At 39.3% G+C, this 12,918-nt stretch overlaps 1 protein-coding gene across 1 annotated transcript in view; it reads left to right on the plus strand.

The window, feature by feature from the left end:
* Positions 1–12,918, plus strand: part of ANO4 (anoctamin 4) — a 211,318-nt gene that overhangs the window by 33,676 nt on the left and 164,724 nt on the right. Inside the window, exons 2-3 of the mRNA XM_069095226.1 lie at positions 8,416–8,552; positions 12,135–12,293. Of these exons, the coding sequence (XP_068951327.1) occupies positions 8,416–8,552; positions 12,135–12,293 (296 nt within the window). The remainder of the gene's footprint in view (positions 1–8,415; positions 8,553–12,134; positions 12,294–12,918) is intronic.

Below are 12,918 nucleotides of genomic sequence, written 5' to 3' on the forward strand. Positions count from 1 at the left end.
TCTCTCTCTGTGTCTCTGTCTCTCTGTCTCTCTCTTTCTCTCTCTGTTTCTGTCTCTCTGTCTCTGTCTCTGTCTCTCTCTCTCTCTCTCTCTCTCTCTCTCTCTCTCTCTCTCTGTCTCTCTCTCTCTCTCTCTCTCTCTCTCTCTCTCTCTCTCTCTCTCTCTCTCTCTCTCTCTCTCTCTCTCTCTCTCTCTCTCTCTCTCTCTCTCTCTCTCTCTCTCTCTCTCTCTGTGTCTCTGTCTCTCTGTCTCTCTCTTTCTCTCTCTGTCTCTCTCTCTCTGTCTCTGTCTCTCTGTCTCTCTCTCTATCTCTGTCTCTCTCTCTCTCTCTCTTGCTCTCTTGCTCTCTCATTTTCACTCTCAATCTCATTCTCTGAGTAGGAAAATGAAGAAATTGAGATACAAAAAATGGAGAGATTTGCCATGGGTCACACAGCTAAGAGCCTGAGAGGAGATTTGAATCCAGGTCTTCTGACTTCAAGTCCAGTGCCTTAACCACTGATCATTAATTATTCCATTGGTTTTACTAATATAGCCTGATTAAAACTATGTAAAAGTGGAATGGGTTTTCTTGGAAGGTAGAGAGTTCTATCCTCCCTGGAGGACATCACTAAGAGGTAGATGGCCACTTGTTGGGTCTGTCAGAGAGGAGTTTCTTTTTGTGTAGTAGATAGTATTGTTGCGGAGAGATGTTAAAAATGTTTAACATTTTCTTTTATCTGAGGCGGAGTCAAGATGATAGAGTAGAAACAGGACCTCCATGCGACTCTGGCTCTCACCACCTCCAATCCATGTAAAAGGGGACTCTGAACAAACTTTGGAGGTACAGAACCCAAAAAATGACACAGAGAAGCTAACCTCCCACTGAGGACAGCCCAGCAGGCTGGCAGGAATTGGCCAGCGCAGAGCTCTGGGAGTTGACCCAAGCCCCTAGGGAGCCAGAGGTCTTAGCCCCAGGGCGGGCCTGACCAACCACCAGCTGGAGGGATTCCAGATCACCAGCAGCTGTGGTTGTTTAGAATTATCAACATATAGATGCTAAGGACAAAGTCAGAGGTCAGTGCAGTGTGGACTTTGGGACCCAGTAGTTAGGAGTACATCAGCCTCTTCCCCTGGGGCAAGAAGCTGCTGAGGAGCCGTGGCTATGCAGCCACCCACATGTGGAAGCTTCAGCTCCTGGCCTGCAAGAGTGTAGGGGGACCAAGTGACCAGTCTGAGGGGTAATCACTCTTGCTTTAACTTGCTTGGATCTGGATTACAGTCTAGGGTGGAGGTCCTGGGGTGTGTGACCAGCTTGCCAGAGCGTGTGGAGACTTCAGAGAGGGCACCCAACTAATACCTCTGGCAGCTGAGAAAACCCTGGTGTTTAGTACAAAGCTCCCCTGTGTGGTAGCAGAGTCCTACTGTGGCAAAAAGCCCAAAAGTCAAGTAATTGAGTGGCAACATGACAAGGCAAAGGAAGCAAAGCAAACAGAAGAATCCAACATTAGACTCCTATTTTGGGGACAAAAAGGATCAAAGCGTGGAACAGGAGGAAGACAGTAAAGTCAGAACTCCTGCAGAAAAAGCTTCAAAGGAAAATACAAGCTGGTTACAGGCCTTAGAAGACCTTAAGAAGCAGATGAGAGGAGTGGAGGAAAAATTGGGAAGAGAAATGAGAACGATGCAAGAAAATTATGAAATGAGAGTCAAAAGCCTGATTGAGGAAAATATCACCTTAAGAAACAGACTAACTCAAATGACAAAAGAGGCTCAAAAAGTCAATGAGGAGAAAAATGCCTTAAAAAGCCAAATTTGCCAGATGGAAAAAGAATCTCAAAAGCTCACTGAGGAGAATCATTGCTTCAGAATTAGATTGGAGCAAATGGAAGCTAATGACTTTATGAGAAATCAAGATGCTGTTAAACAAATCCAAACAAATGGAAAAATAGAAGGCAATGTGAAATCTCTCATGGGAAAAACCACTGACCTGGAAAATAGATCCAGGAGAGATAATTTAAAAATTATTGGACTACCTGAAAGCCATGATCAAAGAAAGAACATAGAAATCATTCTCCAAGAAATTCTCAAGGAAAACTGCCCTGATGTTTTAGAACCAGAGGGCAAAATAGAGGTTGAAAGAATCCATCCATCACCTCCTAAAAAAGATCCCTCCCAAAAAAAACTCCTAGGAATATTATAGCCAGGTTCAGAAATTCCCAGATCAAGGAGAGAATATTACAAGCAGCCAGGAAGAAACAATTTGAATGTTGTGGAAACACAATCAGGATAACCCAGGATCTGGCAGTTTCTACAATAAGGGAACGAAGGACTTGGAATATGATATTCCGGAGGTCAAAGGAGCTGGGATTAAAACCAAGAATCACCTACCCAGCAAAACTGAGTATCATGTTTCAGGGGAAAATATGGTCATTCAGTGGAATAGAAGACTTTCAAATATTCTTGATGAAAAAAACCAGAGTTGAATAGAAAATTTGATATTCAGACAAGAAGCATGAGAAGGTAAACAAGGAGTAGAAATAGAAAATAGAAAAAAATGGAAATCATAAGAAACTTATCAGAGTTTAACTGTTAGCATTCCTACATGGAAAAATGATCATTGTAACTTATGAAACTTTTCTCAGTATGAAAATAGTTGAAGGGAATAGAAATACACACACACACATACATACATATATATATATATGTTTATATCGGAGGATATATGGTCATGAATATATATGTGAATGTGTGTATATATATTTACAGGTATATATGTTTATATCGGAGGATATATGGTCATGAATATATATGTGAATGTGTGTATATATATTTACAGGTATACATAGATAGAGGGCACAGGACCAATTTAATAGGAAGTTATGATACTTAAAAGGTGAAATTAAGAGGTGAGAGAGGAATATAATGAGAGGAGATGGGGAGAGACAGAACGAGGTAAACTATCTCATATAGAAGAGGGAAGGGAAAATGATTACAATGGAGGGGAAGAATAAGAAGGCAAAAGGGAATGGGCCAACCTTATTCTCATTGAATTTGGCTCGGGGAGGGAATGAAATATACACTAAATAGGGTATCTCACCCTACAGGAGAGTAGGGAGAAGGGGATGAGAGGAGGGATGATATAAGGGAAGTAAGGCTGGTGGGGAGGGAAGTTGGAAGCTGGAAGTACCCACTTTTGAAAAGGGGCAGGATCAAAGTAGGGAATAGAACAAGTGGGAGGTGGGATAGGAGGGAGCGAAATATAGTCAGTGTTTTACAATATATCCACTATTTTAATGTTTTGCATTAGCTACACATGTACAGTCTATACTGAACTGCTTATCTTCCCAGTAAGGCTGGGTGACAAGGGAGGAAGGGAATGAATCTGGAATTCAAAGTTTTAAAATCAAATGTTTAAATATATATATATATATATATACTATTATTAATACTATTTTACATGTAATTGGGAAATAAGCTATACAGCCATTGGGGCATAGAGATCCACCATGCCCTACTGGAAAAGTCAAAGGGGGTATGGGAGAAGATATGGGACAGAGCAGATTGGAGGAGGGGATATCCTGTGGGACTGCTATTTGGGGGGCAGTGGGTAGGGGAAAAAAGGGGAAAAAATTTGTAACTCAAAATCTGGCATAAATGAATGATGTAAATCATAAGTTAACAAAGCAATTGAAAAATGAAAAAGAAAAAAAATGTTTAACAACCACCTCTCAGGAAGGAGGGGAAGTAAGCAGGAAACTTTTCAATTTAATCTTATTGTTGACATTTTCTTCATCACTTCCTACATCTTGGCAGTCAGAAAAACAATATATCAAGCCCCAGTTGATGGTGTTTGCTTATTTCTGAGGTATAAATATGCTCACACTGAAATTTTAACAACCAACTTTCAATAGCTGGTAGGAACTGGCTCCAGTATACCCCTGTCCAGATGGCTGCGTAGGTCCCTTCCAATGCTGAAACTGTGATTCTTTGACTGAGAGTACTTGCCCCAACTGGTCTGGTTAGACTCCCACTCTTGATCCCTTCCCACCAGAGCTCTCTTTTTTTAAACAACTGTGTTTCAGTGTGACAAAAAGCAAGGGTGCTAGGACAGTGACTCCTTGGGTGTTTAAGAATACTGCCTTCTCTACCTGTATTGTTGGTCTAGAGTTAGTCCTAAGAGAGATACATTTAAAGAAGAATTTAAATTTAAAGAATTTAAAGAATCTCAGAACAGAGCTCTCCCAGTCAGCCTTTATTTGCTTAAGAGAAGGAGAAATAGTTGTGAGATGCTGTATTGTCAAGAAAACCCACTTCGTACACCTGTACTCCTCCTTTTCCCCCCTTCATATTCCCGCTCCTGTCCCTCTTCCTCATCTTCCTGCTACTGCTCATAGATATTATTTACATAGCACCTTAAATTTGGCAACATGCTTCCCATGCATTATCTTATTTGATCCTCTCAACAAGCCTGAGAGGTAAGTTCTGGTTTTACTATCCCCATAGATAAGGAAACAGAGGTTGAGAGGATAAGATACCTTACTCAGCTAGAAAGTATCTTCATTTAGGTCTTGCTGACTCCCAAGTTCAGCACTCTATGCATTGCACTGACCAGAAGTCTTTCCCTGGAAGAAATGAAAATTTTCATGTCTGGAAATGCCAGGCTCACAACATGGAAGCTGAAGCTCCATAAATTGGAATCAAGAGTTATTGTCCAAAAAAATTTTTTTAATAAATAAATATTTTTTAAAAAAGAGTTATTGTGATTTCCAAGAATCACGGGAACTCAGAGTTGGAGGGGCCTCAGAGGTCGTCCAGTCCAACCCATACCTCATCAAACACTTCTAACAAGTAGTCCTCCAAGCTTTGCTAAAATAAGGAGGAAGCCACCAGCCTCTGATCCTGCCCACTCCACAGGTCCAGTGATTATGGAGTTCTCCCTTACAATGAATAACCTGCATCTTTTAAACATAAGTGTCTTGTATAGAGCCTATACCATACAACCAACTAAGTACCTGAAGAAAGCATCGTGTTCCTCCTGAATCTTTTCTTCTACAGTCTGAGCATCCCAGTAATTTCAACTGATCCTTATATATCATGATATTTTAATTGTCCTTTGGTTACTCTCTAGCTTATTGGTATGTTCCCTAAAATTAATGGAAAAAAAACAACCAAAACACACCTTGTAGTTACTGGATCCCCATCAGAAACACAATGCATGTGACTACAACAGAAGACATTGGTCCTCTGCTGAAGGGTCACCAGACCCTTTTCACCTAATTTTCATTGGTCCAGATGTTCTACAAAGCCAATAGACAGTACAACAGTTGCACTCTCCGCTGGAACTGTTGGGAAGATGTCAGTCAACAACAGTTATAAAGTCATTTATCCACTAGAAACGATTTTCACGAGTACTCAATGGCACCCCTCTCCCCCATAATGACATTCTGACACTAGCAATGGGGCATGACAGAGAAGTGAAGGACTTTTGTCTCATTTCCCTTTCAAATCAAATGGCTGTGCCTTTAAAGCAGGGGGCCCAGTTAAAAGCCATCAAAATTGGAACTTCATGCTTCATGGGTCTTAGTTTTGCTCAGAATATACAGAACTGTAGAAGTCATCATTATGGAAGCAGTCTCTCCAGTGTAGGAAGAGGATGAGAAGCCTTGTTTCTGCATCCAGAAGAATATTTTTATTTATTCTATGATTTCTGAAACAAACATTTCATCTTGGGTGATGCCACACACCTTTCTTTGTATTTCAAATTCGTATGTAAATTTTTCATTTGTTCTCACTTAATTTCTAGTGAGAATTAATTATAATATTCTGATATTTCTTGAGAGGGAGGAAGGAAAGAAGAAGGGAAAGAAGAGAGGGAGAGAAGGAAGGAGGAAGAAGGGAGGGAAGGAAGGAGAAAGACAAAAAAAACTTATTAATCCCTTTGTACCAGGAACTATGCAAAATGAAGAAAATACAAATACACAAGTGAGACAGTCCTTACTCCTGAGAAGTTTGCATTTTAATTTGTTGTTGTTCAGTCATGTCTGATTCTCTGTGACCCTGTTTGGAGTTTTCTTGGCAGAGATAATGGAGTGGGTTGCCATTTCCTTCTCCAGCTCATTTTAGAGATGAGGAAACTGAGGCAAACAGGGTTAAGTGACTTTTCCAGAGTCATATAGCCAATGTCTGAGGTGTGAAGCTGAGTCTTCTTGACTTCAGGTTGCTTGCTATCCACTGCACCACCTACCTATCCCTTGAATTTTAATATGGGAAGATAGAACATATAGGGGAGAAGGAGGAAGGAAGGAATGTTTTGGGTCTGGGAAGTCACAAGGATGATGAGTGGTAATTGAAATGTATTTATTTGTATTCATTTTATATTTATGCTGTATGTACTTATATATGTCCTTGTTGCTTCCCCTTTTAGAAGATAATTTTCTTGGTAGGGATTGTTTCATTCTTTGTAATTATAACCCAATTGTTGATTGAGAGCTCAGTGAACAAGAGAATAAAGGATATATGTAAAAAATGGAATATGAACATAAAAGTTCTCAACATTCCAGTGGACCAGTGAGTTCATCCATTTAGATGTTTTCTCCAACATGAAGATAGCAACCTGTCCATACCTACTCATCTCATGCAATTCTCCACATCATCCTTTAAGGTGACCACAAGCAAATCACAAATGGTACCAGTGAAAGCAATTTTTTAAAAAATAAAGAAATGAACTTTGCTGTAACTATTATTCCTTTCTCACTTACATGAGGTATACTTAATATGATGAGATATTTTCTTCTGGGTCTCCTTAAGGGGCAGCTCCTTGAGATCTTCAAGAGGAGGTCTAATGGTTTCTTGTGAAGGGAATTCTCCATCAAATTGGGTTTGATGTTTCCTCTCTCTGAGATCCCATGATCCTCAAAGTTCTTAGAGCCACATCTTATTGACCAGTGCGGCCAAAAAATCTTTTAAGTCTACAGTGGAACAATAATGGGCTTGTCAAAGCCATTTCTTATTCTTTTTTCTAAATCAAGTACATCATGTTTATACAGGAATCACATTTTCATGGCTGAGTACACACATAGGGAGATACAAGTCTAGTTCTTCTCCTCTCACCTTCTTATGGTTCAAAACTAAGCCCACATCTGCACCAATAGAGCCATTGGATAACTCATGTGCATTTTTAAAGATTTCTCTCCATCCTTAACATGGATTCTTATCTTTGTTTTATGTCCTTGACCTCCCTTGCAGTCTGGTGAAGCCTAGGGACTCCTCAGGATAATGTTTTTAAATAATTAAAGAAAATGTTCAATCTTAGTTAAAAGTTAGTGAAAATAAAGATGTAATTTTTTTTCTCATAGCCAAGTTTAGAGACCACTTGAGAATCCACAGATCCCAGGTTAGTTAAGAAGCCTTGATTGAAAAGTGATTTGACCTAAGTGAATATTTATTTGTCAGTGTAGGTCAATGGTACCAATAGAAACAGGGGCCATTAAGCCATTCATAAGGATCCCTACAGACAAATATTGACTTAGAAAACCACATATTAACATTATTTGTGTTTTGCTGTGTTTATATTTATTTGGTTAAATATTTCCCAGTTTTATTTTAATCTGTTTTGGCCACCTTAGGAGTGCTGTGGTCCCTGTGTTTTTGCCTATGTGTTTGATGTTGCTGACATCCCTGATGAAGCTAATGATTCATGGGGTCCAGGCTTAGTAATGCTATTTTTCCTGCTTCATCTTACACCTTCATTGTTGGAGGTTTCATTCCATTGTCTCTGACAAAATGATACCTGCTCTCACAGCAACCCCAAATTGAAGAATCACCTACTACGTGCCAAGCACTATGTTCTTAGGAGCCAGAGACAATGAATGAGATAATCCACTCAAAAAGCTTATTTTTGCTAGGGGAGGTAGTATGTGCAGAGATAAAATTATGAGGATGACAAACTGAAACAAAGAAAGTTCTTTGGAAGGGCTATAACCTGAGCTGAGGGCATCAGGAATCCAAGAGGTGGATGTGGGAGGGGAGAGCATTCTAGCTTCGAGAGAACCTGTGCAAGCATGTGGAGGTGGGAGAAGGAATGGCACATACGGGGAAAATCAAATTGGCCTATTTGACCGGAACTTTGAGTGCATGAAGGGAAGCAATATATAATCAATCTAGAAAAGGAGACTGGAGTCAAATACAGAAAGGGTTCAAGTGATAAACAGAGAAATTCACATTTTTTTTCTAGAGGTAATAGGGAGCCACCAGAAGTGTTTCTGTTTTATTTGAGGATACTTCTGAAAACTTTCCTGGATACATAGGGCTGAGATTTCTACATGACCCTCATATCTGTAATTGATAGGAGAAATATTTTTCAATCGTCTTTGTAAGGTCTGTTGTTTTTTTTTAATGGATATCTCAACTGATTTCTCTTTATTTTCCTTTCAGTGGCCAAGGATGTCAACATTTTTTTTGATGAATTAGAAGCTGTCAATAGTCCTTGCAAAGATGATGATTCCCTCCTTCACCCTGGCAACTTGACCAGTACTTCAGATGACACGAGTAGATTGGAAGCAGTGGGAGAGGTAAGACTTAGTACAGATATAAAGTTTAATTCTTGCTGTCATGCTCAATAGCACATGCAACCTTCTGTACGCAAAAGGTAAAAATATATTTTTCTAGTGCTCCGTATATGCTGTGCCTATGGGCTGTTCAATTAGAACATCTTGGATGAATATCGAATTCATTTGAGAGTAAAGAATATTTGTGAATTAATGTTCTTTTTTTCATTTTGATTGACTCCTTTTCCTTCCTTTTTTTTTTTTTACCATACAGTCATTTCCAAATATATGCCCTTCCCCTTCCCTCACCACCAACACTGAAGCCACCCTTGTTATAAAGAAAAATAGGAGAGTGACAAGGCATCTGTGACTGATAACATATGCTACCTTCTGTACCGTCACCCACCTCCAATATAAAGAGGAGCCATGCATCCTTTACAATCCTTGTTCTCTGGAAAAAGATTGTTTATTGTAATGAACCTGAATTAATTTGCTTTCTTGATGTGGTTTTTGCGACCATCGTTGTAGCCATTTTCTTCTCTTGGTTCTGTCTACTTTACTCTGGATCAGTTCATGCAAGTCTTCCCATGCTCGTTGTTGACAATAATAATATTTATTATTTCTTACAGTGCAATAATGTTCCTTTACCCTCATATATCACAATTTGTCCAGTCATTCTCTGATAGACATTCACTTTTTTCCAGTTGCATGTTTTTGTTACCTCAGAGTGCCATATAAGTACTTTCTTTTATAGGAGTGCCTTTCTTTCTGTCACTGGTGTCCTTCAGATATATGCCTAACAATGTAGTCAGTGTATCAAAAGGTATGAACAACTGAGTCATTTTCTTACATAATTCAAAATTGTTTTTCAGAAGGGTCATGAATAAATTCACAACTCTACCAAATATATGAGTGTTCTTTGATTTTAAAATTGTTTATTTACTTTCTCTCTGTAATTTATAGACTAGGTGTGATCATGAAAACATTTGCTTGGTGGCTTCTTTTCAAAGAATAAATGCATGAACCCCTTCCCAGGCAACCATTTAACCAGTTGTGGAAAGGCAGGGTACTACAGTGAATGGAGAACTGAATTGAGAGCCAAAGAACCTGAGTTCATGTTCTGGGCTTACCAGTCAATTACTTAACCCATGAACAAGCATTTATTAAGTGCTTGCTGTATACCAGATGCTGTTTAAGTGCTGGGTCCACAACAATGAAAATGAAACAGTTCCCTGCCCTCAAGGAACTTATATTCTAATTGGGGAGACTTACTAAGTATATGACATTGTAAGTTTAAGTTCTACTTTTTAATTGTGTGATGTTGACCCAGTTACTTTGATTCTGGAGGCCCTAAGCGACCAAATGAAGAGATTGGACTAAGTAGCCTTTAAGAACACTTGCAGTTCTTTCTCCTCTAACACGATGAAAAGAACCTTTCAGCTGGGAATATCGTCAATTAGTCCCATTCCTACACCCAACAAAATCTCTTTTACATGAAGAAAGCTTCTTTTAAATGGGTGTTTGTTGATTGTTCTTTGCAGTAATCTCTACTAGGATAGAATATAAGACTTGAAAGTCTTTAACTTCCTAAGTACAATCCTACATCATCAAGAATAATACTTTGTGTATGTTGTTGTTCAATCACATTTGATTCTTCATGATCCCATCTGAGATTTTCTTAGCAAAGATACTAGAGTGATTTTGCCATTTCCTTCTCTAGCTCATTTTATAGATGAGGAAACTGAAGCAAACAGGGTTAAATTACTTGCCCGAGGTCTCATGACTAGTAAGTGTCTGAGGCTAGATTTGAACTCAGGCCTTCTTGACTCCAGGGCCAATACTTTATCCACTACACCACCTAGCTTTGCATATAACTCATGCTTGATAACTGTTGTCTTAAGGCTACCTATATTTCTATGTGCCTACACAGTATAGAAAGTCATTGCAATTACTTTGTGAATTAGTTCCATCTGTCTGGTGTCATTTTGGCAAAATAAATATTTGCTCAGTTGTGTGCCTCATTACCCTGATGGTATCTATACACCACCATGATGAATACATGCAATGAGTGTAAGTAATGAGAGTGGACAGTCAGTGGAAGACCCATATCAAATGACTTTATTATTTACCTCCTTCAAAATTTAGATAATCAAGTATGCAAGTAACAGATTATGCCAATATATTTTCTGCCACTTTCTTTTTTTCCTCTCTTCAAAAATGAGCAAACACACATATACTGTTGGTGGAGATGTGGGTTTATCCATGCATTCTGGAAAACATTTAGGAATTATTTGAGAAAAGTCACTCATTTCGGGGTGGGTAGGTGGCTCAGTGAGTAAAAGCGCCAGCCCAAGAGTCAGGAAGACCTGAGTTAGGTTCCGGCCTCAGACACTTAACACCCACACAAAAAAACTAGCCGTGTAACCTTGGGCAAGTTACTTAACCCCAATCGCCCTACAAAAGGCAAAAAAAAAGTCACTCATTTGCCTATCTTTTTTGATCCAACAATTGTGCTGTTGGGCATAGAGCCCAAGAAAGTGAGTGATGGAAAAAATTGCCCCCAGATTTTTATTCCTATCTTTTCTCAGTGTTGAGTAAAATTGCTGCCATTTTAGAATCAATCTTATAAAATTCACAAAACACACCTCCTTCCTCTTGAATAACATGAGACAGAATCCAATTTAGAAATTCTGCCTTCAAGGTTCTACCTGAACGCTACCAGCTAAATGAAGCCTTCCCTGTGCCCACAGATGGAAGCCATCTCTCTCCTTGGGAAGTTTGTATCACTTTGGCCTCTCTTTTGTACTACTCATCATATTCCAATTTCAGTTATAAAGAGGAGGGGGGCTAGAGGTGTAAAGTGGTATGTATGGTGCACAGTGCAGTCACTCTGTTGTTTGACTTTGCCTTACTCCTTTGCTTTGTCATGGGAATGAGTTTAAATGGATGAGGGTAGGGTCAATAGTATCAGAAAATGACTATAGTATGAAAACAGATTTTTAAAAAAATAAAGTCTCTCTATTTTGAAAATTTGATTATAGTCTGCCAAATTTTTACCAGCCCTCCTTTTAATCACCAATGCATTCAATGACTATGAACTTCAGAAGCCAGAAAAAAAATCATACTGATCTTTCCAGTTATTACACATAGGCATATGTGTAATATATATGTATGTATATATGCAAAGGGTGTACATGTATATACACATGGGCACATATATACATATGTGTTTGTATACATACCTGTGTATGGCTACACACATGTACGTGTGTATGGATCAAGAGGAAAGCCTTTATTAAGTGCTCACTGAGTATTCACTGTGTGCTAAGCTGCAGGGTTATAGACAGAAAGGAATCATGGTCTGTGCTGTCTAGGAGCTGATATTTTAATTGTGGGGAGACCACACTTACAGGAGAGCTCTGCTGCAGGGTGGATAGCAAGTCCCCGCTGTCCTTGGGGTATTTGTATTGGTGTGGAGGGTGTGTATCTGTGTTTGTGATTTATTTATTTTTATTTCTTTTACTTAACCTCAGAATAACTTTTCACAGATATTGAGTCTCTGTCTCTATGACTGACTAAATGGATTCCTTATTTCTTTTTATACAGGTAGCACCAGAAAAAAGCCGATCTAATGGACTTTATTTTAGAGATGGAAAATGTCGAATTGACTACATCCTTGTGTATAGGAAAACCAACCCACAGACTGAAAAGAGAGAGGTGTTTGAAAGAAATATCAGAGCGGAAGGCTTGCAGATGGAGAAGGAGGTGAGTGCTTGGATGAAAAGATTTAAGATACACATATAGTTCGTTCTCCAGAGAGACAATAAGAAATTTTTAAAATGAAAAGAGGACACTCTTGTTTGTTGTTAAGTGCTTTATTTGTCTATACTTTGCCAGTCTGGAGGGTTCCAAATCACGGGAAAGTACAAAGATTGCTGTATTTGGGGTCAAAGGACCTAGATTCAAATCTTGGCTCTACTACTTACAAGCTATGTAACCTTGGGCAAGTCTCTGGGCCTCCATTTCCTCATCAGTACAATGGGAGGGTTGGATCAGATGACCTCTAGGGCCACCTCCAGCCCTCAATTTATGATCCCATGAAATGCATTCTGGTATCGTGACAGTGTCTCTAGAATCTACCTCTGTATGCTTTTCCATGACAGACTCAGTGAGTGAAATTGGGCTGCTCCAGTTCCATGGACCTTTGGTCAGGCGGCATCACATATTTATTCAGACTTGGTCTCTATTATTTGTACAGATGGCAGGGATTTAGTAGCAGACACTCAAACAGCTCCTCTCAGCTTCCTTCAGTGTTGGGCCTTCAACTTTGGAGTGAAGAACACAGCTGTAATGAGAGGGGAGTTACTGGAGGTTTAGATGCTAACTGGGG

This window comes from Petaurus breviceps, unplaced genomic scaffold (genome assembly GCF_028583685.1).
Source record: "Petaurus breviceps papuanus isolate PSGF00001 unplaced genomic scaffold, PetGlider_PUasm1.0 225, whole genome shotgun sequence".
NCBI classification, from domain to species: domain Eukaryota; kingdom Metazoa; phylum Chordata; class Mammalia; order Diprotodontia; family Petauridae; genus Petaurus; species Petaurus breviceps.